The following is a 27,227-nucleotide window of genomic DNA, read 5'->3' as shown; positions in this document are numbered from 1 at the left end:
TCACTATCTCTTTTTTTCCTACAGAATGAGATGTGCTTAGCCACCCAGCAACTTTCCAAGCAATTACTGGCTTATGAGAAACAGGTAATTTGATTCCGTGCAATTCTATAAGTATTTATTAATCAGCTGCTGTATTCTAGGTGTCCGAGGTGCTGGAGATACAAAGGAAAAAAAATGAAACTGTCCCTACTCTCCAGGTGTTTCCATTCTAGTGACTTGATAAGGCCATCAATAAGGGAAATTTCATGATGGAATTCTCCAAACCAATGTTCTCTCTAAGAATTATTAGGAGATTGAAGTTTTTTTTAATTGTCCTTGTTAAGCACACATTATATGAATGTTTCCTGCAAATGGCAGCAAAGGCAGGAAAGAGTTTGTGAAGGGCCCAGGTTGAAAGGTATACCAAGCAATTTAAGAGACACCATCCTACCTTTTAATAATTTACTGTTTCAGAGAGACAGCCCTGACTAGAATAGATTAAAAGCATTGTGGATGAGGGACAATAAAACTGACTTCAGAATCAGAAACACCTGGGTTCAAGTCCCACTTCTGACATACTGGCTGTGTGACCCTGGGCAGGTCATTTTACTCCCAGGCAACTCTCCAAGAGTAAAGTTAAAGAGAAGGTGCTGACCTACACTGGTAGAAAGATTTTCTTCCTCACTGGAAGTTGCCTATACCAGTGAAATTACAGGTTCAGTCCAAAGGAAAAAGGTTATGGACAACTGGACCAACACTGGAGGAGTTGATAAAATAAGTGAGTAAATGAATTTCATTAGGGTTCATTTCCAAGAAGGATGAGGGCCAATAATGGCGCAGCCAATGTCAGGGAAAATGTATGTATTGATGGGATATGATAGAGAAAAATTCACACCATCTCTTCTCATCAGCCAAGGAAGGCTTCCCCAGTTCTAAAACACAGGCCTTTTTGAAGGAACCCTTTCCCCAATCTAGTTCATCATGATTTTCTTCATTTGAGAAAGGAGCCAGATGCAAAGGCAGAAGGCAGCCTCATAGAATCACTGTGTTTACTGCTGATACCCATGGCACTCTGATAACACCTGGTTCTTTTTTTATTTTCTTTTATCTTAGAATTTTGCTCTTGGCAAAGGAGATGAAGAAGTCATAACTACCCTCCACTATTTTTCCAAGGTGGTAGATGAGGTAAGGTTCTTGGGAAATTATCATATGAGTCTTTGTCTTGGGCTTTCTTCTGTCTTTCAGATATTTTTAAAATGTTAGATATTTAATAAATAAAAATTTTCTATATTTATTTAAAAATTTAGATATTAAAACATTTTCCAAAGAACTAGGTGACCTACTTTATAGAACACTGGACCTGAAATCAAGAAGACCTAAATTCAAATCATTCCTTAGACACTTATCAGCTGCATGACTCTAGCTCGGTTACTGAACCCCTTCATGCCTCAGTCTTCTGATCCGTAAAATGAAAATAATAATAATAGGGCCACCTTCCAGGGCTGTTGTGATGATCAAATGAGGTAACATTCGTAAAGAGCCTTGCAAACCTTAAGGTGCCTCATAAATGCTAGCTATTATCACGTACTAATATGTAGATAGAACATTTATTTCGGTACTTCATGCAGTCTGTGATTTCTTTGGGAACTCCATCCCCTAATACAGATTGCGAGCTATCTACAATTTATGTAACCTTGAAGAGCTGCCTTATAGAACTACCATCACATCCTTTCTACAACTGGATGAAATTTCAGATCTGGCACGGAAAAGAAAAGAAATACATTGTTTCACTGGGATGGACACTCATGTCATTAAAACAGAGAGCAACCCCTGTATGCCTTATTAGGTGGTCTTTAGGCGTCACTGCCATTGAAATATGCATGCAGTAACAATCAGAGAAACAGCTTCCATTGATCTAGCACTTTCCAACCTGTGAAATGCTTAACAGACTTGATCTAATCAGATATTCATGAGCTGTAGGGCACGAAAGGGTTATTTCACAGATGAAGAAACTCAGGCTCAGGGAGGTTGAGTGACTTGCCCAGGGACACACAGCTAGGAAGGTCTTCCTGACTCCAAGACTCGCCCTTTGTCCACACACAGTGTGTGCCACGCTGCCTCACCTTAGGATACCAAGTTATCAGGAAAAGGTTAAATCCTGCTCAGTACTGTCTATGTAAGAGAGCCAGGGCTGGCTGCTTCACTTTAGAGATGGATTAGGGAAATGGGGAGAATCTCCTTCTTTGAGGACGTGGCTATGGGTAATTTCCAGGAAGATGGTGGAATCGCTATCATAGGGAACATTTTCACATTTGTCTAGTCAAAGTGTGGCTTCTGTCTTTTAACTTGTTCACTTATCAAAGATATCATAGCAGGAGTAGTGCTTCAAGTAGGCATTGGGCCACATGAGGGGTTCTCAACTCTTGCCAGTGTCCCTAGCAGTGTCTGGTACACAGTAGGTGCTTAATAAATGCTTGTGGATTGGCTAACATACAAAAGTGAGAATCGTTGGAAATGAGTATCTGTAGACTGAGAAAATAAACAATGACAAAGAGCCTCTGTGACTTACAGAACACTTCTAAATGAATTTGTATTTTATTCATGACAACAAGATCTACGTATATATTCAAAAAATAGTCCTGTGTGCATCTGAAACTGCTTTAGGCTGCTCTGGCAGAGAGTTCATTGTAGAGGAGGTACTGGCCTGCGTTGGTGGAGGGAATTACCTGACCTGGGAGTTTCCTATACCAGTGAAGTGACAAGCCTGGTCCTTATAGATCCAGATAGGCAGTATGACATTATAGATTGTGGTATCAGGGCTGGCCTTGGGGTCAAGAAGGCTTGGGTTCATGTGTTTTGTTTGGTCCATTCTCCCAACTCTCTAGAACTAAGTTTCGTGGGAGTTGCTGCTTGATATCAGCAGATGGACTTTTCCATACTAGGAATCCCTCCACAATAACAGAATCATAGCTCTGGACCCCAAAAAACATATATGTGCAAGATAGGGCCTTGTCCGTAGCAGGTATTTAAAACATGCTTGCTAAAGTTAGAGAAGTCATTTATTTAATTTATAGCAGGTTGGTTTGATTATTTATGTATTTGCATATGAAAGTGTGGTATGGTGGGGAGAGTTAGGCTCTGGAGTCAGAGAACCTGGGTTCAAATCCTGTGACACTTCCCTGTATGACTTTGGGTGAGACACTTCACTTCTCTGGGACTCAGCTTCCTGATTTGTAAAATTAAAGAATTGGACTAGATAGCCCCTGGGTTCTCTTTCAGCTTTGAAGCTTTGATCCCATGGGTTCAAGCCCTGCCTCTTACCACCTGTGTGACCATGGACAAGTCAGTTAATGTCCCTGAGCTTCCATTTCCTCATCTGTAAAATGGAGGAGGGGAGTTTGGATGAGACAGTTCCTGAGGTCCCTTCTAGCTAAGAGCCTGTGATCATACAGCCCTTCCAAGGCTAAAGAAAGGCTCCCACTCTTTTCCTTTTTCGTCTGTCTGCATTGAATCAACATATTTCATTCTGGCCAAGGCCAGCTCTGAGAAGATGAGATCAGGAAGCATGGAGGCTCCTGGGTGAAAGGCCTGAAATAACTGAGCTGACTCGGCTTCTGTATTACCTCGCCGCCACCCCTCCCCCCCTGAAAAACAGGCTGATTCCACCAGCCATGCTGGCTTCTTGTTCTGGGTTTGTTTATCTCTGTTAGCACTGAGGCAGTGAAGTGTAAGGAAGGCATCCCGGAAGCCCTAAAGATCTGGCTACCTAAATTTATTCAGAATAAAATTTAAACAATTGTTTTAAATTTTAAAAAAAAGGATGCCAGGTAAGTGTGGCATCTCCTGCTGAGGCCTGAGTGTGAAGAGGGACTCTTGGCATGGTTGGCAGAAATCGCAAGAGTCGCCTTGATATCAGTCCTCATCTGGGCACTGTCTTTGTGCCATTCCCCACCCCTGGAATGTCTGTGGCCCACAGATTTGAGAACCACCATTCAGGAGCCTCCAAGGTCACTTCCAGGTCCAAGGTTCTAACCGGCCAAGTCAGTTACATTGAAACAATGACTGTCCGGTAGGAAGTTACTATGGAAACTATCTAAGAAAGGTAACATTGTTCCAAATGTTACATGTTACAAAGAAGTTTGGTGAAACAATGTACCTGCAAATGATGCCTGACTAAACAAACACTGACAGGAAATAGTGATCTTTAGAGAAAAGGACTGGATGAAATGTGTCCATGTTGATAGGAAGTCTCCTTCAGTCACCCAATCAGCAAACATTTATTAAACATCTGTGTGCCAAGGCATATGCTGGGCATACAAAGCCAAAAATTAAACAGTCCTTCCCTTCAAGGAGCTTACATTTTACGGCGGGGGGGGGGGGGGGAGGGGGAGAGGGGGAGAAACATGCACATATAAATATATAAAATATGCTGAGTATATAATGATAACAATAAAATATAAAAAATAAAAAATATAAATAACAAACATGTACATATAACTAACAAAAATATAAAAACAGTAAAAATAAAATAACATTTATAATAGCATTTATATGCCACCTTAAGGTTAGCAAAATGCTTTATATGTGTTATCTCACTTGTTCCTCACAATAACCCTATGAGGTAGGTGCTATTCATTTTATATTACATTACATTAGATTCATTTTACAGATGAGGAAACTTGAGGGACAGGCGAGGTGAATTGCCCAAGGTCACACAGCTAGTAAGCCAGTTTTAAATTTGGGTCTTCCTGACTCAACTTTTGTGCTCTGACCACTGTGCCAACTTGCTACCTCTACCAAATGGTGATGTTTAGTGGGGGAAGATCATGAAAGGCCTCATGGGGGAAGTGGAGCATGAGCTGAGCTTGGAAGGAAGGCAGGGGTTTTAGGAGGTAGAGGAGAAGTGGACGTAAGTAGAACAAGATGGATTTTTTTAAATGTCCTTAAGGAGAAAGAAAAAGTAGACCCATTTTCCCACTTCCCTTGGGAGTCAGAGGACCTGAGTGCTAATCCTAATTCAACTACTGACAAACTGTGTGCCACTGGACAGGTCTCTCAGCCTCGTTCAGCTTCAGCATCTATAAAGTGAAGGGGTTCGGCTGAATAATCTGAGGGAGATTTGTAGCGCTAAGCCAGTGAATCTATGAAAATTACTAATAATTATGAATAACAATACCTCCCATTCATGTGGTGTTTTATGGGTTAATAAGCACAATAACCCTGTGGGGTCTGGAGCACAAATATTCCCATCTCACTTTACAGATGAGGAAACCGATGCCTGTGGTCACATGGCTAGGAAGTAGTGGGCTCCATGGGGGCTCCATGGTGTTGTAGAGAGAGCTCTGGACCTCATCAGGAGACCTTAGATGCCCCTATACCAGACCTGGAGGTCCATTGTATTCATGTTACTAATATACCCCTGCCTAGATATCAGTTCAGTGAAAAGGGCATGAGATTAGCAATCGGGCCTGCCTTCCAATCCTGCCTCTGTGCCTTATTCCCTCTGTGTCCTTTGACAAGTCACCGTGTACCTAGAGGCCTCAGCTTCTCCATCTATAAAATGGGAAGCAGACTAAATATCCCCTAAGACCTCTTTCACTTTGAGATCTTTGTACTACAATCCAAAATGATAAATGATATTTTGGAAGGTATTGCCAGCCTTTAGCTACAGTGGGTTAGGTGAGGGACAGGCATCGCAAGGTACCTGCTTTTCAGATTAAGTCATTTACTTAAAGCCACTAAATTCTCGACTGTGTATCTAGAGCAGTAAGAGATTATTGCCATTTTGTGAGGGTTTAGAGACACAGTTTCATCTGGTCTAACCCACTTGGACCATTTTATTTTAAAACTGAGGAATTCGACCCTGGAGAGTTATAGTGACTAGCCCAGAGACATACAGGTGGCAAGCGTCAAAGGGAGGATTTGAACCTAGGTCACAGGATCAGAGATGTAGTGCTAGAAGGTGGCACCTCAAAGTCCATCCAGCCTAATCTACTCATCTTACAACTGAAGCAAGAGCCCTGATTCTGGAGTCAGAGGTGGTTGTTATGTTCACTTGTTTCAGTCACATCTGACTCTCTGTGACCCCATTTGGGGTCTTCTTGGCAAAGATATTGGAGAGGTCTGACATTTCCTCCTCTAGCTCATTTTATAGTTAAGGAAACTAGGGCAAACATGGTGAAGTGACTTGCCCAGGGGCACAGAGCTAGTAAGTGTCCAAGGTCAGATGAACTCAGGTCTTCTGATTCCAGGCCCAGCACCCACTGTGCCACCTAGGTGACCAAGTCAGAGAACCCTGGTTCAAATCCAGCCTTTTCTAGAAACATTTTATTTCAGAGAGGGATCAAAAGTACTTTAACACTTAAATTATTATTTTTGCCAGGACATTCACACTCTCTCACTAATTCTCTCTCACCCCTCTGGTCCCCACTTCCTCTCTATTGGCTTTTTTCCAGTATTCCGTGTGTCTATGAATAAAGTGTGCAACAAAAATAATTAATTTTTTTAAATGAACAAATCTAGCCTCTTGTTACCTGTGTGACCTTGGATAAGTAATTTCTCCTTCCTAGGACACCTACCAGTGTCCTTATCCATAAGACGAGGGTGCTAGATGACATGGCCTCTGGGATCCTTCCCAGCTAAATCATACCTCTCTGATCAGATGACTGCATTGTGTTGCTTCCTAAATGCCATAGCTGGGGCAGATGGCTATCTCTTCATAATGAAACCTTTTCCATGAGTGACTCTAAGTATGAATTGTTGGAGCTAAAATGGCCCCCAGGGATCATCTGGTTGAATCTTTCATTTTATAGATGAGGAAAGAAGACCAGAGCAGTTAAGTAAATGGCCCAAGGTCACAGAGGGCCAGCATGAATTCCCAGGGTCCCTGACTTCCAGCCCAGTGGTCTTGCCTCCGTCCCAAACTGAGACCTATTTGGGCTCTGAACCGGCCGGAAGGAGGATTGTGCAGAGGTGGCCTGGTATAGTGGCTTTGAGTCACAGCACCTCTAGGGGCCTCAGTTTCCTCACCTGTAAAATGAGAGGAGTACACTGGATGGCTTTGGAGGCCCCTTCCAGCTCTGGCTCTGGGGACCTACAGGCCTTTGTTTGTCTGGCTTTTAAATGTGCAGATCTGAATGTGAACATGGTTTGTGATCAACTCAGGTGAGGCATGAGGAAAGGGGATTGCTCCCAGGTGCCACCCCAGGCCCAAACCTGGGGGAGGAACCTCTTCCTCTCTGCCCAAAGAGCTCAATTAGATTCAAAAAACAAAGCAGAAACTGAGAAAGGAGATTTTAGAATGGAGGGAATCGTACAGGGAAACATGGCAAGAGAAACACCCAGGAAATGGGTTTCCTCACCTAGTGTAGTTCCTGGAACAAAACAAAGTATGGACTTAGTAAATACTTATACGTCATCTCTCTTTCTCTCCCTCTCTCTCTCTCTCTCTCTCTCTCTCTCTCTCTCTCTCCCTCTCTCCCTCTCTCCCTCTCTCTCTCTCTACTTCTCCTTCCTTTCTTCTTCCTTTCCCTTTCTCTTTTTTCTTTATTTCTTTCCTTCATCTTTTCCTCCCTTCCTTTCTCTTATCTTTCCTTCTTTCCATCCTTCTCTTGTATCATCTTTTCTTTCTATTCTTCCTTTCTCCCTTGCTTCCTTCTTTTCTCCCTTCTTTCTTTTCTCCCTCTTTTCTTTCTTCCTCCCTCCTCCTTCCTTCCATTTCCCTTTCTTTTCTTCCTTTCTTTCATCAGCTTTTCTTTCAGTTCTTTTCCTTGTTCCCTTCCTTCTTCTTTTTTCTTCCTTCCTCTTTCCTTCCTTTCACCATCTTTTCTTCCCTCTCCCCTTTATTTCATTCTTTGTTCCTTAGTCTCTTCCTCCCTTGTAATAGGTAATCACTAACATCTTCCTCTGTGAAGGATGAACACATAGATAAATGAGACACAGTCCCTGCCCTCAAACATCATACAATTATCAGCCTCCAGGAATGTGTTCTGTCTAGCAGAAAGAACCAGCCATGCCCAGAAATCCCCACAATCCAAAGCAGCCCATGCTGAGTGCCCCATGCCATCAGCACTCATTAAAGATTCAGACAAAATCCTGTGGGGAGGCGGAGGAAGAAGACCATGTCTCCACTTGAGGGGTTCCAGAGAGCCAGGAAAGGCTTGTGAAGGATGTGGCATGGGGGCTGGGCCTTTTTTGAAGGATGGATAAGATCCTGAGACAGGCAGAAATGTGTGGGAGTGCTTTCCATCGCCAAATGCAGAGGCAGCAGCAGCAGCCAGGGCATGTTCAGGAGCAGTGAGCAAACCAGTTTGGCTCATAGAGCAGTCAAAAGTTGATTTGACCTGAAAAGGAATAAAGGCCAAACACAAACATTTTGACCTCTTTTTCCCCATGCCTACAGATGACGTTATTCCCAACCTTGAGCATCTCACAGAAGGCCACCCATCCTTAAGAAGCAGATCACTAGGAGCCCCTAGCCTTCAGGCCTTCTAATGGAGATCTGTGCTTTGCTTTCTCCTACCAGTATGAAGGTTAATTAGTCTATATGGCTGGTATGGCTGCTAATAAAAACCTCTTTGTATCTACCCCATAAAAGATAGTACTTATAGATATGCTGGAAGAGACTTCAGAGTCTATATACTCTCTCTCTCTCTCTCTCTCTCTCTCTCTCTCTCTCTCTCTCTCGCTCTCTCTCTTGCTCTCGCTCTCTCGCTCTCTCTCTGTCTCGCTCTCTCGCTCTCACTCTCTCTCTCATATATATAACATATATATATGTGTGTGTATGTGTATGTGTGTGTACTATCTATAGTGTGTATATATAATGTATGTATATAGATATAGATATATACTATGAATAGATATAGAGATAGAGTCCAACCTTCATTTTACAGATGAGGAAACTGAGGCACAGTATGGTACAATCATTACCCAAGGTTACACAGGTGATAAGTCATAGATTTAGAGCTGGAAGGGACTTCAGAGGGACCTAGTCCAATCTGCGCCATTTTGCAGAGGAATTGGAGCCCTAGAGAGGTGAATGACTTACCCAAAGTCACACTGATAAATGAGTGGCAGATGGAATTTGAACCCAAGATCTCTGACTCTAAGATCCTCTAAAACCCAAAGAGACGTTGAAACATTCAAGGAATATACTAATACCAAGTCTTCTACTATCTGCTGTCTCCATACTTTGGCACAGGCGGTGCCCAATGTCTGAAACATGCTCCTTCTTCACCTCTGCCACATGGAAACCCTGGCTTCCTTCAATACCCAGCTTAGATGCCACCTTCCAATCTTTCCCAGTTGTTAAATCAAGCCTTCAAGCACTTAATAAATGCCAGCTACCATCATCATCATTAATTTCTCCCCAACAAAAAACTACTTTATTTACTGTGTATCTAGTTAGTATATGAAATACAGCGTGGGGTGGGGAATAAAGAGCTGACCTTGGAGTTAGCAAGTCCTTGGATCAATTCTCACTTCTCACATTTATTGGCTGTGTGACCTGGGTAAGTCACATAACTCCTTGGTCCCCAGGAGATCCTAACACTTCAAGCTACCCAGCAGTTGGAGATCTGCACTAGTGAAGGGAGTTTTCCTACACTCGGCGAAATCACAAGTCACAGGATCATAGCTGTGGTGCCAAAAGCAACCTCGGATGCCATTGACCTCAACCCTCTCCTTTTACAGATGAGAAAACTGAGGCCCAGTGACTTTATGTGATTTGGCCAAGATTACTTTACATAGATAGTAATAGTAGAGGCAGGATTTGAACCCACCTCCTCTGACTCCAGAGACAGGTCTTTGTATATACAGATCTATGTATAGATTGTTTCCTCCCCCCCAATAGAATATAAGCTCCCTTAAGATAGGGACCATTTCATTTTCACCTTTGTATCCTCATTGCCTGGCACATGGGAGGTGCTTAATAAATGCATGGTAGTGAACTTATTAATGCTTTATACATGCAGTTATCTCCGAATAGAATGTAAGCCCCCTGAGGGCAGAGGCTGTATCATTTTGCTCTTTTGTGCCCCCAGCACCTAGCACAGTGTCTGGCACATGGGAGATGCTTAATAAATGCTCATTCATTAACTTACTACTTGATGTATACATGTAGTTATCTCCAATAGAAGGTAAGCTCCCTGAGGACAGGGACTATTTCCTTTTCATCTTTGTATTCCTCATTGCCTGGCATATAGAAGGTGCTTAATAAGTGCTTGTTGATTCATTTATGGACTGATATACACATGTGGTCATCTCCAACAGAATATAAACCCTCCGAGGGCAGAGACAGTCTCATTTTGATCTTTTGTGTCCTCAGCACCTAGGACAGTGCCTGGTCCATAGGAGCCCTCAAGAAATGCATGTTGAATTAGATTGAACTGGGTATTAGCTGCCTCCTGCAAAGGGAGCTTGGCATCACCAGCCTTCAGAATCCCTTGCCTTTTTTGCTTTCAGTTTTGGTGCCTAGCATGGCAAGAATTTGAATTGATTTCCAGCTTTGTCAGAATTAAAGGAAAACCCGCAGTGACAGCCTCCCTCTTCTAGTGAGACCATTTACCAGTGTCAGTCAAGTTCTAAGGTGGGAGGGATGGGGAGTAGAATCAAGGGCCATTGTTCCATCCCAGAGTGAGGAATCTGCTAGAACACAATCGCCTTTTTGTTCTCGGGAACCTCCTCCTTTCCCAAGCAATAGGCAGGACAGAAATCTCCCAGTGTGGCTTCAGCGAGCAGCATCCTTCCTATGGAGCTTTCCCAAGCCCACATCCTGGCTTTGGTTTTGGTGTGAGGCTCTCTTTCAAGTGAGACTTCAAACTGGAACCCTGCTCGCCTTCTCATTTGAGGGTCAAAGGTCCCCTAATGCCCTCAGTGAATGAGTGACCTGTGCTAAGCATGGAGACCAGGGTTGTTCACTGTCGGTCTATAAAAGCATTCCCAGGCTTTGGGAGGGGTAGCTAGGATCCGGATCTATTGAGAAATAGGCAGAGTAAACAAAGATGAGATAACTCTCCTTTCTTGGTTCAGAAACTCCCTTGGCCAGCTTAGCCCAAGGGATTCACACCCGAGCCTGGAGAAGCCACATTCAGTTTTCTTTTTAAGTGTCTGGTAGTAATGTAACCATTTCCTACTCTACAAACTTATAATGGGTAGGCTAAGGAAGCCCAGCTGGGTTTTCACTGGGCCATCTTTCTGCCCATGGTCTCCTCTAAACAGAATAGCTGGGTTAGATCATGGAGCCACAGATCTAGAAGTTTGGGGAGGGGACTTTTGGCCCATCTGGTCCAACTTCTTCATTTAGAAAATGAGACAGCAGAGAGCCCCACCTCTCCTGGGTACATCAGGATCATAGGATCTTCATCTTAGAAGAGGGAGGAGACTCACAGACCACCCAGTCCAAACTTTGCATTTTACAGATGAGGAAACCAAGGCCCAGGGAGATTAAATGTTTGATCATAGAAGCATAAGATCAAAGATTTGGAAATAGAAGAGGCCTTAGATGCCATCTGACACAAACTTCTCCTTCTATAGGGAAGGAAACAAAAACCCAAAGAGGTCAGAAGTGCTTTACCAAAGATCTCACAGGTAATCTGCAGCAGAGCTGGGATTTGAACTTGGTGCCTCTGTCTGCAAATCCAGTCCTCCTCCCAATATATCGTTCTATCTTCCAGTTCGAATCTTGCCCCTGCCAGGGCCTGCCCGTGTGACTTTGGGCAAGTAGCTACGTCTCTCTGTGTCCTGGGTGGGGGATGGGGAGAATGCTAAAGGCAGGGGCCAGAATCCCTCTTCTAGGTTGGGTCTCAGGATGTGTATCTTTCTTTCAGCTTAACCTCCTCCATACAGAGCTGACGAAGCAACTGGCAGACACAATGGTGCTTCCCATCATACAGTTTCGAGAGAAAGATCTCACAGGTAACATGTTGGTGCCCATTAAGGATTCATTCATTTTAGGCCACCTTCTACTGCACACTTACCTCATTTAGTCTCTCTCTCTCTCTCTCTCTCTCTCTCTCTCTCTCTCTCTCTCTCTCTCTCCCTCCCTCCCTCCCTACTCTCTGTCTCTGTGTCTCTGTCTCTCTCCTTCTCTTTCTCTGTCTCTGTCTCTGTCTCTCTGTCTCTGTCTCTCCACCCCCCCCTCTTTCTCTCCACACATACATATGTCATTATAGTATTAATATAATTAATACATTCATATATACACATATTAATATATAATCATTGTTATATAATTATTTATTATTTTAAAGCAATATTGGTATCTTTTATTTTTATACTACCTTCATTTACCAATAAATGTGCCTCCCTATCCCTAGAGAGCCATCCCTTAGAAAACAAAAGAAAAGTGAAAGATGGGGTGAGGGAGGGGAAGCAATTTAGGAAAACTAGCTAGCATGTCCACCAAGTCTGACGATGTGTGCTATATTCTATACCAATAAACAGTTGCATTCTACATCAATGATTCCCCACTTCCACAAAGAAAGGAGAGCAGTGCATTCTTATATCTCAGCTTTTGTATCAAATTTGGGCATTATAATTGTGTACTTTAAAAAAAGCCCCCTCCCCTCAATGTAGGGGCCAAGTGCTGGATGTAGAGCCGGGTTAGAATCTGACCTCACACCCTTGAAGCCAATTCCCTTCCCTGGGCCTCAGGTTTGGTTTGTTTATTTAGTCATGCCCCACTCTTTATGACTCCATTTGGGATTTTCTCAGCAAAGATCCTAGAGAGGTTTGCCATTTCCTTCTCCAGGTCGTTTTTCAAATGAAGAACCTGAGGCAAACAGGGTGAAGTGACTTGCCCAGGATCACACAGCTAGGAAGTATCTGAAGTCAGATTTGAACTCAGGAAGATGAGTCTTCCTAATTCCAAGCTCTATCCACTGTACCACCTAGCTACCTCAGGCCTCAGTTTCCTTTTCTGTAAAATGAGGGGCTTAGATTCAATAACTTCTAAGATGTCTCCTGCTTTAAAGCTATACTCCTGTGAGAATGTTCTTTTTCCCCTAACATTCTTCTTATCTGTATTGGCACATCAGATCTGGCATAAAGTTTTAGGGGGAAAATTTTGTTATATTCTTTACCAGTTAAAAGAAATACATTTGAAAACCAATACAAAATAAGCACTTTAGTTAAAATGGTGGTACAGGATAGTGATTTAAAGGCCAGCCTTAGAGTCCAGAAGACCCCTAGGGTCAAGCCCCATTCCTGATATTCCCTGATGTCTTGGCTGAGTGACTCTGGACAAATCCTAACCTCTCACGGTTCTGGGCAACTCCCCGAGACCATAATATATGGACTGATGGGACTATTCTGCATTGGTAGAGGGTATTTGTATGTGAAAAGACAAGTCTGGACCAAAGACAAAAAGGTGAACTCTCCCTCTCTCTCTGTCTCTCTCTCTCTGTCTCTGTATATATATATATATATGTATATATACATGTATAGATATATATATGTATATATCTGTATATATATAGATATATACATATATATAGATATACATATATATATGTCCCTGTGTATATATGTCAATAAGCATTTATCAGGGACCATCCTTGTACCACACACTGTGTTGGGTGTTAAGGATACGAATACAATGAATTAAACAATTCCCATTTACAAGAAACTTACATTCTAAGGGGAAGATAACAGCTGCACATGATACATACACACACATTCTGTATTATCTATAATACATTAATAAATTATATGTAAGAAATTATCCATTATGTAATGTTTGATTTATACGTGTATAATACATTATATAATTATATAACATGCATAGTATATAATGCATTGTATATAATATATAATACATTACTACATTCTGTTATATATAATATATTACACATACATATTCTATACTATAGGCATTATATATAATATAATTCTATAATATGTGCACATCACATAGTAACATATTATATTGTGTATTATATACAGAATAAACATAAGAAGAATTAAAGTAGAAGGCCATGTGAGAAGGGAGGTCACTAGCAGTTGGTGGGATTAGAAAGTTCTTCAGTTAGAAGGTAGTGTTTGAGCTGCACCTTGAAGGTAAAGAGGAATCCTCAGAAGTGGATGGGGGGAGAGAGTATTCCTGGGCCAGAGGGTGGCCCATTCAAAGGAACAGAGATGGAAGATGTAGGGCCTTCTGGGTGGACCAAAGAGAAGGCCAACTTGGCTGCAGTGCAAGAGAGGGAATAATGAGGCTGGAAAGGAAGGCTTGGGCAGAGGCGTGGAGACCTTTCAAAGCTAAACAGAAGAGTTTAGATTTATTTTATCCTAGAGGCCATAGGGAGTTCAACTTAGCAACACAAGCATCTGTTCAACAGGAAGGAACTTTTATGGCCCATTTCTGGGACAGAAAGAGGACAGAAAAGTTTACAATTCTGGAGTTGTGAGCTCCCCTGAGCGCATGATTTTTGCTCGCCAAATTTCTGTAAGGGTGTGCCTACTGTCCCCCACAAATATTAAATGCATTGGCAGGAGAGTATGACCCAGGTTTATGAATGGATTGTAATATATTTATTATTCACGTATTTACTTTAATATTTGAGTACCTATGATGTAATTTTTTGGTCATATTGCTAAGTAAATGGTTATGTTTAAGATCTAAATGTTTCATTGATGCAAGTGCCTGATTTTCTACAAATGAAGCCCATTAGTGGGGATTTGAGAACTAAAGTGGTGAGTGTTCCTCAAAAAGATCACCACTAGGAATCCAACAGAGTTTGAGTACAAGCACTTGGAGGTGGTCCTTTTCTGAGAACCTAGACCTGCCAGTGTGAGGACAGGCTGCAGTGAGCAAGTAGGTATCCACATGTTCTATGTGAGAGGTCTAAGGGGCTGCAGTGTAGATGGTCACCTCATGCAAATATTACATTTGTATATATTTGTTTAGAGACTTAATACTTCAGGGATTCCTGACTTTAGCAGCTGGGATACTCCCTTTGTCAACACAAAAAGCAGTACAGTTTGATAGGCAGCCATGGAAAGTTGGTTGTGGACAAAGAAATTCATTGCCATGTGGCCAACATGGTAATGAGCCTTTTGAAATGAGCTGGTCTTCAGATAAAAGATATATAAAGAGACAAGTAGGCAGGTAGGTAAAGTGGGAGAAGGAGAGAGAGAGGAGGAAGAGAGACAAGAAAGAGAGAAATAGGGAAAGAGAGGGGAGAGAGAGACAGAGAGAAAAGGAGGGAGAGAGAGAGAGGAAAGAGGGAGGGAGGGGAGAGAGAGAGAAGAGAAAGGGAGAGAAGAAAGAAAGAATTAGGGAAAGAGGAGAAAGAGAGAGAGAAGGAGGAGGAGAGAGAGGAGGGAGGGAGGAGGGGGGAGGGAGGGGAGGTGGAAGGGGGGAGGGAGGGAGGGAGGGAGGGAGGGAGAGAGAGAGAGAGAGAGAGAGAGAGAGAGAGAGAGAGAGAGAGAGAGAGAGAGAGAGAGAGAGAGAGAGAAAGTGAGAGAGAAAGTAGATACATAGGTGGAGGTGAGGACAGATTGCAGCAGGAGACTGAATACATGGCTGCCTGAAAGCCTCCTTAGGAATACCAAGCCCTAGTAGTTGTCCAAGGTTGCCTATAACTAAGCTTATACTAAAAGCTTAGATTCTAGGCTTTTCCACAACATTTTTACAATTTTTTTTCTATCTTTTATTTTTGCATCACCTTCTTTTGAAAATATATCCTTCACCCTCTCCTCCCTAGGGAGCTGTGCCTTGTAATAAAGAATAAAAAAGAAAGAAAGCAGATCTGGAAAAATCAACATTTCAACTGAATAAACCATGCTTTCTTTAAAAAGTGAACATTATCTTTTGCCCTTACATCACTTTCATTTCCCAATGTATTCCTCTGTCTCCCTCACCCAGAGAGTCAACCCTTATTACAAAGAATTTTTTTAAAAGATCAGTGAAATCAACCAATACATCAACTACGCCCAGCAGTATATACTAGCATTCTGTACCCCTACACCCCCACCTCTGCAGAGAAGGGAGGAAAATGTCAGCCACACATTTCAAAGGAATTATCAGCCCTGAACTCTAGCCTATGCACCCTGGGGGTGGGTGGGGGAGACTCCTCTTTTCATGAGTCCCCAAACACCCAAGGATGCCAAATGGACATCTTGGCCAGAGGATTTTAAATGCCACATGAGGACTGGACCAGGGATATGGAAGCAAAGTACTGAGTCTCCAGCTAAGTCAAGTGGTTCCAGGAACCAGGCTTGATTGATCAACTCAGGTTGAGCAGAGAATCTAAGGGGTGTTTCTGACAGAGGATTAGCTCCTCTCTTTTGGACATCATTCAGGTTTGGTGTGGGGGGAACCCAGAGCCCTGGGTTTTCATTTGACTAGAAGGGACCTCAGAATTTAGCTAATCCAACCCCTTCACTTCAAGATGAGGAAACTAAGGGTCAGAGGTTACATGATTTGCCCAAGGTCACACAGCAAGAAAGTAGAGCTAAAGTTGGAAGGAACCTGAGAAATGATTTAGTCCAAACCCCTCATCTCCCAGATGAGGAAATACAAACCAATAGAGATTAAGTCATGTGCCCAAAGTCACATGGGGAGTAAACGTCAGAGGTGGAATTAGAACCCAGATTCTCTGCCTCCAGAGCCAGGGTGTTTTTCCCCCCACTGGACCTCCTCTTTGGCTCTGAAATTCCTTCTATTTCTTTTCAGAAGTCAGCACCTTAAAGGATCTCTTTGGCCTCGCTAGCAATGGTATGTCTCTTTCTTTTCTTTATTTTAATGAAATATCTAAGGAGATGGGGTGGGCAGGTGGGGAAAGTGAGGTCTCAGATGTGAGGGAGCAGCTTTAGACTTGTTCTGGATTCATTCAATTCCCATCTTATTTCTAGAACATGACTTGTCCATGGCAAAGTACAGCCGGCTACCAAAAAAAAGAGAAAATGAAAAGGTAAAAAAAACAATAAAATTTACAACCAAAACCTTCTCTGTTGTTAGTTTTTGTTTGCTTTGTTTCTCTTTTAATTTAATATGACAACTTCCAAATCTCCTGATTCTGAGGCTGCTTTTTCTGTTACCACTATCCTTATATGGCTGGGAGGGTCTTGGGGGGAAATGTAGGGGGATATGAAAGGGGGCTAGGAAGGGGATTTTTATCAGTCTATTCCATTTCCTCCTGTACAGGGACTTCATTTTCATCATTTTTACTCATGTTTCCCACTTATGCATCTGACACTTTCATTTGGGACTTGTAAATTTCAAACCTGAGCCATAATTTAAAAAAAAAAATAGAGTGGGAGGGAAGACTGACCATATGGTGCTTTGAACTCCACAGATTTTTATCTTTGATCAAGTTGGCATATTTCTCCAGACACACACATTAGCCTCAGTGCTAATAATAGCATTTTTAAAAATTCCATTTTCTGTTTTATTATAAATTTACTATCATCAACAAATAAGTATTTTAATACACAAAAAAGAAAATGAAAGAAAATTGTATATGAAACCCTAAATTTCTGTTACATACAACTTATCCTTTTTTGTATTTAGTAAGGTAGCGACAAAATTACTCTGCTTATAATGCTAACTTTTTAAAATTTAATTTAATTTTAAACTAATTTAATTAATTTTTTGTGGTAATAAGCATTTTTCTCTTCTTCTCATGCCCCCCCCCAAAAGGAAAACAGAATCCTTATAACAAGTATAGTTAAGAAAAATCAATTCCCACATTGGCCATGTCCAAAAATGTATATTTCATTCTCTATCTTAAGTCCATCACCTGTCAGGAGGTGGTCAGTAGATTTGTTATTGTTATTATTATAAATATATGAGTTATTATTATAGATTACATTTATATAGCACTTATTATGTGCCATGCACTGTGCCAAGTGTTTTACAATTACTATCTTATTTGATCCTCACAACAACCCTGGGAGGTGGGTGCTGTCACTGTCTCCATTTTACAGATGAAAAAACTGAGGCAAACAGGTTCAATGACTTGCCCAGGGTCACACAGCTAGTAAGTGTCCAAAGTCAAATTTGAACTTGGGTCTTACTGATTCTAAGCCCAGTACTCTGTCCACTCTGGCGCCACCTAGTAGCCATTTGGTTCTCTGGAATCGTGATTAATCATTGTGTAGATCTTTCAAAGTCATTTGTCTTGACAATATTGTGTCTGTACAAATTATTCTCCTGGCTCTGTTCATTTCCCTCCCTAATAGCTCATACAAGCCTTTGCAAGTTTCTCTGAAGCTGTTCCTTCTGTCATTTCTTACACAATAGTATTCCATCGCATTCGTATCCCAAAATCTACAATTGAAGCTCCTTAGCTTCCATTTCTTCACCACTACAAAATGAGTTACTAGAAAGATTTTTGTACATACATTCTTTTATTCTTTCTTTGATCTTTGATGTCTGTCTACCTACTATGGGCATCCCTGAGTCAAAGAGTAACCACAGCTTAGTAAATTCAGGAGAACAGCTCCAAATTCATTTCCAGGTCAGCTGGACCAATTCATAGCCCTACCAACGATGCATCGACGTGCCTGTTTTCCTACAGTCCCTCCAATATTTGTCATTTGCCTTTAATGTCAACTTTACCAATTAAATGGGCAGTGCCTCAGAATTGCTTCAATTTGCAACTCTATTAGTGATTTCGAGCATTTTTTAAATATGTCTCTAGATAGCTTGGATTTCTCCCCCTGAGTACTACCTTTTGATGTTCTTTGACCCTTGCCAACTTTTTGAACCAAATCAGAGCCCTTAAGTGGGCTGCATCCATATTTAGAAACCAGCAGAAAATAGAGCAAGAAGGGCCTTGGGCTATCTCATCTATCCCTCTGCTTCCAGAGAGGACTCTGCTCAGCTTATCCCAGTGTGATTTAAAAAGAAAATCTTCAGAGAAACTCTTCAACTCCCCTATTAACGTATTCCAGGGCCCCAGGACAAACGAGAGCCAGGGAAGTTTGCCAATATCACATTGAAATTCCCATAGCTGAAGCCCAGTCTTTTCAATCTTGCTAAAACTAGAAAATAGCTGCTCTTGCTCACACGGGTCCTTTCCTGCACTTTAAAATCATTTCTACTTACTCCTTCCTCCCTTTTTGCCTCAGGGTGAAATAAATCCAATCCATGAGGCTTTGTCATAGGGCCAGTTAGTTGCTCTCCCTCTACTGCTGTGTGAGCAGGGATCAGATTTGTTCCACTTGGCCTCAGAGGACAGAACCAGAAGCAATGGCAGGAGGTTACAGCAAGACTGAGTTTGGCTCCAAGTCACTCAAAGCCATCCAAAAGTAGAACAGGTGGACTTGAGAGGCCATAAATCCCCCATCCCTGGAGGTTTTCCAGTGAAGACTAAATGACCACCTGTCAGAAATATTGGAAAGGCCACTCCTAGCTCTGAGACTCTGGAATTCTTTAAACTGGGCACCCTTTGCAGTGTCAGAAAACCAGGGTTAGAAATGATCCTATTGCTTCCCTTATACCAGTCAATCAATAAGCATTTATTAAGCATCTGCTAGGTACTAAATACTGTGCTAGAGATGAAAAGCGAAGAAGGGAATAGCCTCTGCCTTCAAGGAGATTACCTTCTATCGGGACTTACATTCTACTAGGAGCAACAACACGACCATAAGCTTGATGATTATTTTATCATTTGATACCAATAATTTTCTAGTAAGGTAAATGCTTTTAAATAATAATTTTTAATCTTTTTAAAGCTCTTTTAATTAATAAACCCATTTTGAGTCAATATTCCTGAGTCAATATATTTGAGTCAAAATCCAATTTTGGATGCTACCACTCAAGCTTTCCTGTTCCCTCCTACTAGGTGAAGTCCGAGGTTGCAAAAGAAGTGGCCACAGCCCGAAGGAAGCAGCATCTGTCATCCCTCCAGTACTATTGTGCCCTGAATGCTCTTCAGTACAGGAAGAGGGTTGCGATGATGGAGCCCATGTTAGGATATGCCCAAGGACAGGTACAGCCAGTTCCCCTAGTCCAGCATGAAGATTAAAGGCAGTGTGGAACGTGACATCCTGGTAGGACAGAGGATGGAGAAATGCACATGCTAGCAAAGGGGGATTGATATGGACCAGATGGTACTTGGTAACTATGTGGCAGATGGAGGAATAGTGGCTATTATAATCAAAAAGAAAATTGGCCTCTTCTTCTTTCAAGTCCACCTGAACCAGCCAAACCTCAAGAATACGATGCCATAGGAAAAGATAATTAGACCCTAAGGATATCACCTGGCCCAACCCTCCCATTTTACAGATGATGAAACTGAGATCCAGGGAATCAAAGGTATCATGATGTGTTGTAAAGAGGACCAGACTTGGGGTCACAGAGCTTGAGTTTGACTCTTGGTTCTGACACTTACTAGCTGGGTGACATTGGATAAGTCATTTTCATCTCTCTTGGCCTCAGTTTCTTCATCTGTAAAATGAGAGATTGAATTCATTGACCCCTAAGGTCCCTTTTCAGCTCTGAATCCTATGACAACAATCCAGGGTAGTACAGCCAGATGAATTGTTGGGATGAAGGAGCAGGTCATGTAGATTAAGGTCTTTGGAGAACATCAACATGCATGACAAAGCTCCCTAGTATAAGGGTAGGAACTGGCGGGGGGGGGGGGCAGAAACTGAGAGCCAAGCAGTGAATTTCATGAAGAAGGAAGGAAAATCCCCTGGAGGATGGTAGATAAAAACTGTCAGGATCTGGGGTGGGTGATAAAATTGGATAGAGTGAATCTCAAAGGAGGAGAGATTGAGAAGTAATACTGGTAGAGAGAAAGATTGGAAGTGTCAGAAGGGGATGGGGAGCAAGGAAGATTCCAATTCCCCCTCTGGGACCAGTGAGCATCATTGGATGATGGTAGGAATGAGGGTAGGGGGAATGACAGACATTTCAACCAGTACTTAAAAGGATGGCCAAGGATGCAGTGTCATCTGGTGGAAAGCCAGGTCTGTGAGTGCCAGAAGATAGAAGGAATGTAAGAAATGGGTCTAAAATGAAAGGAAGCTTGTTAAGTATAGAACAAGCATTCCAGAGGGCACAGTGGAAGAAGGGGTGGATAGTCAGATATAGAGAAGGACACTAGTGGGTTGAGCCAAACTAGATCGGAATGAGAGAGTAGACAGCTCAGTTCATGAAGGATGGTTTCTTCTTCAGTAGTTAGGGATTCAGGGTTATCAGGATGAGGAGCCAGAGGGTATGGGAACTGGCTAACCACTGAGGAATGAGTCTAGGCAGAGTATCAATGCTAAAAATAATAATAATAATTAGCTAACATTTCTGTAGTGCCTACTATGTGCCAGGCACTGTGCTAAGCATAATATAATATTAATAATAATAACTAATATGGATATAGTGCCTACTATGTGCCAGGTACTATGTCAAGCACTTTATAGACATTATCTCATTTGATCCTTACAACAACCCTGGGAGGTAGGTGCTGTTATCTTCCTCATTTTTCAGATGAGGAAACTGAGACAAACATAGTTAAATGACTTGTCCAGGGTCATACAGCCAGTAAGTGTCTGAGGCGGGATTTGAATTCAGGTCTTCCTGACTCTAGGCCCAACCCTCTACCCAACTGCACTACCTAGATGCCCATCCATCTTAGATGAGAGGAGCTACACTGATGAAGATAGGTGGTTAAAAGGTTCAAGATCTCAGCATAGCTCTTTACTGGAACCTGGTAGTGTCTTGATAGGAGATCCAGAAACCCATTCCTCCAGGTAAGTGGAGTTTAGGGATATTGCAAGTTGCAAGTTCCATATTTATGGTGAGCCAATAGTACTTTCTGCAGAGACTAGGAAAGCCCATTACATTAACCTTATATATTACTCACAGCACGCTAATGAACCAGGCAGGCACAATACTCTGCTAATGAAATAATGAGCCCTCTTTTAATAATATAAATAATATAAGCACTCTTAAAATTTTTTTAAATTCCAGGATGATAGAAAACAGGCAGTGTGGTGAAGAGATAACATTGAATAATTCAATCATGGTGGTGTACTCTTGAAAAGAATTCCTCCTTTGTTCATCCCATCAACCCCTTTTCATGAATGCTCATCAAAGATTGTTCTTCGTATCTACAATGCCAGGCATATAGCGGGCACCTAAACTGAACTGAGCTTCCCACATTGTTGGCCAGTAAGAATGTGAGCACTAGCTTGCTGGTAATGTTTGCCCTGCCTGTTAATACTGGGGCACAGATTTAGGGCTTACAAGGCAACCCAGTCATACAGATGGTAAAACTGAGAGGGCAAGTAAGGTGACTTGCCCAAGATCACACTGGTAGTAAGCAACAGGGTGGAGAGATTCGAACCCCAGGCCCTCCAAGTCCAACATTCTTCCTACCATACCATACTGCCTCAAATTTGGCCACATTTAGGTTTGAAAGGGGTGCCAGTGACTCAGACTTCTCTCAAGCATCCACTCTAAGAAGAGACATAATAGCTCCACTCCTGCCCTCTCTTGCTCCAACCAAACTAGATTTCCCTGTTGAGTGCTTCTAATAGTGAAACTTCTACCTTGACTTTGTTGTTGAATGAATGCATGACCAAATGACCATCTGTGACTGATGAATAATCAATCCTAGAATCCCAGAGTTGGAAGGGCCCCCAGTGGCCATATATAGTCCAATCCATGCCTACCCCAAAGTCCGTACTACACTAGACTAGACTCAGTTTGTGGTCATCTCACCTCTGTCTAGTCATTGTTCATTCTACCCTCTGAGGTCTACTGGAACAAGTGTAATATATTTTCACGTAATAGCCCTTCAAATGATTAAAAGACAGCTAATTCCACAAGGCAACTAGTTGGTATAGCAAACTGACTTCTGGCCTCGGAGTCAGCGAGACCAGAGTTCTTGCCTCAGACTCTTTCTAGCTAGACAAGTCACTCAAGTCACTCAGTTTCCTTAGCTGTAGAAAATGAGGATTCAATGGCCTCTAAGGTCCTTCCATCCCTAAATCCATGATCCTGTGGTCTTCCCTTCTCCAGGCTAAGCATCCCCAATTCCTTCTCCCAATCTTCATATGGTGGGGATTCAGAGCCCTTCCGCCATATTGATTGCTATCCGCAATTCCTTCTACCAATCTTCACATGATAAGGAATAAGAGCCCTTCTGCCATATTGATTGCTATCCCCAATTCTTTCTACCAGTCTTCCTGCAGTAAGGACTTGGAGCCCTTCTGCCATATTGATTACTGTACCCAATTCCTTCTACCAGTCTTCACATGGTAAGGACTCAGAGCCCTTATGCCATATTGGTTGCCCTCCTCTGAAGAAGTTCTAGTTTATAATCTGTATATATACATATGGTATGCATGATCTTAGGGCAGCTGGGTGGCATAAAAGATAGAGCACCAGGCCTGAAGTCAGGAAGACCTAAATTCAAATCCAGCCTCAGGCACTTACTAGCTGTATGACCCTGGGCAAGCCACTCAACCTTGTTTGCCTCAGTAAAGTGAGCTGGAGAAGGAAAAAGGCAGACACTCCAGTACCTTTGCCAAGAAAATCCCAAATGGGGTCACAAGAGTTGGACATGACTGAAATGACTGAAAACAACATTCATGGTCTTATAAAAGAGCATGTAAGAACCTCCATTAGTCTGAACCATGCCATAAAGGTAACTTTCTGTATTCTTCAGCAATATACTGAATATTCTCAAAAAGACATGGTCCCTGCCCTTGAGGAAATTTTTATTCTAGTAGGGGAGATGAGACATACGTGTGCATGATTGTATACAAGGTAAAAGTAATGAAAATAATGTGATCCATTAGTAAAATAAGGATGAGAATAGTAGTTATGTCCCAGGCTTGTTGATTGAGTGATGCCTGTGATCATGGCTTCCTAGATAATTATCAGAATACCTTTATTATACTTTATTAAACCTTATCAGAATACCTTTATTATACTTTTCAGATAAACTTTTTTAAGAAAGGAGCTGAGATGTTTTCCAAAAGGATGGACAGCTTTTTATCTACCACCAGAAGCATGGTTCAAAGGTAACACAGCCCTGGGATTTGAATCCTTTTGTTTGGTAGATTGCTGTGGAAAGGATGTCACCTCTGCTATTGAATCAGCCAATGGTATAGCAGCCGAGACAACAAAGTGATGATGCCAAACACACATGGGATAAAGAGGAAAATTTTGGATTTTGCCTACTATCCTCCTAATCAAGACAGAGAGCTGGTTTCAGAGACAAGAATACCTACTCCCAACACTGACATACTGGGCTTTGTGATCCTGGGAAAGTCATTTCACATCTAAGTACTCTAGGCAGCCTCTAAGACTAGATGTTACCAAAAAAAAGGTGCCAATCTGCACTGGTAGAGAGTTTTTTCACCTGACAGCCCCCTTTCCCAATGAAATCCCCAGGTCAATACCTCTTGGCTCTCTCCTATACATAGTCCAGGCAGTAAGAGCAGCAAGGTCAACCCTACTTAACTCCTGCCCCCCTTCAAAATTCTAGATATTTTTATGTATTTCTCCCTATTGAGAAAGAAATGAGGGCTTGCAGAGTCTTTGAATTCCCGTATATTACATAGCCCTGCACATTAGAACTATTTTAAAGGGTTAAAAGGTTCTTGAAAAACAACCCTGACTCCCTGACCCTAGTTTTTTTTTCCCCTAGAGCTCACTGACGTATGATCTTGAACTAGCCTTCTGTCAGTTTCCAATCTTTCAGATGTACTAAGAGTTGCTTTGAGCACAATTTGAGTTTGAGTTTGATACAGAGAAAGGCATCAGAAGGGCTCGTTCTTGGTCAGTTCCTTTGATGGAAGCTCTCCTAAAGACAGCTGCCAGATTGGCAATTGCCTACCTCCCGCCCCTGGGAAGCCAACCTTTGAGGCTGACTTCTAACAGATAAAAGAGACTTGAAGTAGACAGTTAATTTATTTAACAGCCTATGGTCCAGTCTAGCAGGTGGCTTTTACATGTCTACCAAGATTATTTTCCCAGTGCAAAATTGTCTTTGATGCCATCTACACTACAGAAGGACTATTTACTACTCCTCTTCCTCCTCCTCCTCTTCCTCTTTCTCATCCTCCTCTTCCTCCTTCTCTTTCTCCTTTTCCTCTTTCTCCTCCTTTTCCTCTTCCTTCTCTTCTTCCTCCTCTTCCTCTTTCTCATCCTCCTCTTCCTTCTTCTCCTTTTCTCCTTTTCCTCCTCTTCCTCCTCTTTCTCCTACTCCTTCCACCTTCTATCATCCTCATATCAAAGAGCTATAAGAATATTACCAAGAGGCCTATTATTTGCTTCATCTTGGTATAGGGGTAACCCCAAGCTCTTTAAAATCTTTCATCTCATCTTGGTATAGGGCTAACCCTGGGCTCTTAAAGGTTACACCAGCTGAGTTCAAGCTCTGGCAATGATGACCATGCTGGAAAGGCTTCAGGCATGGCCCAGTAGAATGCCTGGCATCTGAGGACCAGTCTGGCTAAATTACAAGAGTGAGGTCACAAGGCAGCTAAGCCAGGTGGTAGCATGAACGGGGCAGTAGGTTCAGAATCAGTAAAAATGAAGTTGTTTCGAAGCTCAGACAAGACATAATGGGCTTTGCCAAACTCAAGGCCAGGGCTCTTAACCTGGTGGCTCTGACCTTGGTTGTTGTTTTTTTAGATTGGATAAATGTGTTTCAATTAATTGGTTTCCTTCATAATCCTAAATGTTTTATACTACACATTTTAAAATGTGATTTTGAGAAAGGAGTCCAAGACGCAAAAAAGGTAAAGGACCTCAGCCTTAAAGTGAGAGGGACTATATCTGTTATTTCAATGGCATTGAGAACACCCATGTGAAGAAACTCCCTCTACCAGTGCAAGTAAAGACCTTCTTGGTAATGTCAAGTCTTGTAGAATTGCCTAGATCATCGAGCGTTTCTCCTAGATCACTGAGACTTGCCCAGAGTACAAGTCAGAGGCCAAACTTGAACCCAAGACTTCCTGGTTCCAAGAACAGTCTCTGTTCCCTCTGTATCGCTTCAGAAGCTCTATATTAATGCTCACTTTAAAGCCCTAGATAAGCACTAGCTGTGTTAGCAGCAGCTCGTTGGCCTCAGCAACTCTCCAAGACTGTCTACCGAGTCATAAGAAAGTTGTGGTCTGCATCCTTGAGAGATGGATGCTCCTTGAGGGAAGGACTGGTCTCATTTTTGCCTTTCTGTTCCCAAGACTTTGCTCCGGTGCTGACACTATGGAAGAGTGGTGATTTATTTAGAGTGAAATTCAAGAGGGAGTATTAGTAAGAGTCAGTCTCGGAATCTGGAAGATCAGGGTTCAAGTCCTGTCTCTGACACTAACTGTGGGTCCTTGGACAAGTCATTTCTTTCTGGGCCTCAGTTTCCTCATCTGTAAAACAAAGGGGTTGGACTTAGCCTCTAAAGCCCCTTCTAGCTCTAAATAGATCATTCTTTGACTTCCTACCTGTGTGACCTTGGACAAGTCACTTCCTTCTTAGTCTTACTGGCCTGAGTCATAAAATAAGGGGATTAGATTCATCCTATATTGTCCCTTCTAGCTCTCAATACATTGTTCCATCTTCCTCTAAGTTGGTTGGGTGGATGAGGCTTAAAAGTATGGAATAAATCCCAAGAAAACGAGCACCAAATGTTTAGCACAAAAACTAGGAGTGAGGGCACAATCTTAGAAAATGAAACCACAGGACTCTTGGGGCTTGTGAAAGCCTTCAATCTTTTCTGAAATTGCCTCCACTGATTTTCCCAAGAGTCAGCACCAAGGAGTGATGCAGGTGCAGCTGGTTGGTTCCTCGGAGAGCTGTTCCTCTGACCTGATTCACATCTGCTTTTTGGTTTCATTACTTAACCCCTGGGAATTTTAGAGAAAGATAAAAGAGAGTCTCCTCCTCCCCCAATGTTGAACCGTCCCTCCAGTAGCCTTCTAGTCCTATTATTTTAACCTTCTTCCATAAGAGTTATAGTATCATATATGCACAGCTGGAAGGGATAGTAGAGACCATTGAGTCTTGTATTCAGGACTCCTCTGGGACCTGATGCCAAGGAAAGTGAAGTAACATGCCCAGGGTCACAGGATGCGAACCCAGGAGCTCTGACTCCAAATCCAAAAATTCGATTTTTATCTTTGCTTTCCTAATGCCCAGCACAGAGTAGGTCCTTAATAAATGCTTGTTAGCATTAACTCCAGAGGGCCGATGATGAAGCATGCTGTGCATCTCCTGACAGAGAGGTGATAGACCCAAGATGCAGACCGAGACACATGTTTTTTGATATGGCCAATGTGACTAAGCACATTTGTTA

The 27,227-nt window shown here is 42.3% G+C and overlaps 1 protein-coding gene across 1 annotated transcript in view; it reads left to right on the top strand.

Moving 5' to 3' along the window:
- APPL2 (adaptor protein, phosphotyrosine interacting with PH domain and leucine zipper 2) overlaps positions 1-27,227 on the top strand; it is an 86,574-nt gene that overhangs the window by 40,529 nt on the left and 18,818 nt on the right. Inside the window, exons 3-9 of the mRNA XM_036759992.1 lie at positions 25-84; positions 1,093-1,164; positions 11,805-11,892; positions 16,652-16,693; positions 16,831-16,889; positions 19,767-19,913; positions 23,873-23,955. Coding sequence (XP_036615887.1) covers positions 25-84; positions 1,093-1,164; positions 11,805-11,892; positions 16,652-16,693; positions 16,831-16,889; positions 19,767-19,913; positions 23,873-23,955 — 551 coding nt within the window. The remainder of the gene's footprint in view (positions 1-24; positions 85-1,092; positions 1,165-11,804; positions 11,893-16,651; positions 16,694-16,830; positions 16,890-19,766; positions 19,914-23,872; positions 23,956-27,227) is intronic.

Source organism: Trichosurus vulpecula, chromosome 5 (genome assembly GCF_011100635.1).
Source record: "Trichosurus vulpecula isolate mTriVul1 chromosome 5, mTriVul1.pri, whole genome shotgun sequence".
Taxonomy (NCBI): Eukaryota; Metazoa; Chordata; class Mammalia; order Diprotodontia; family Phalangeridae; genus Trichosurus; species Trichosurus vulpecula.
Note: the sequence above shows the minus strand (reverse complement) of the source record. Positions and strands in the feature narration are given on the sequence as shown.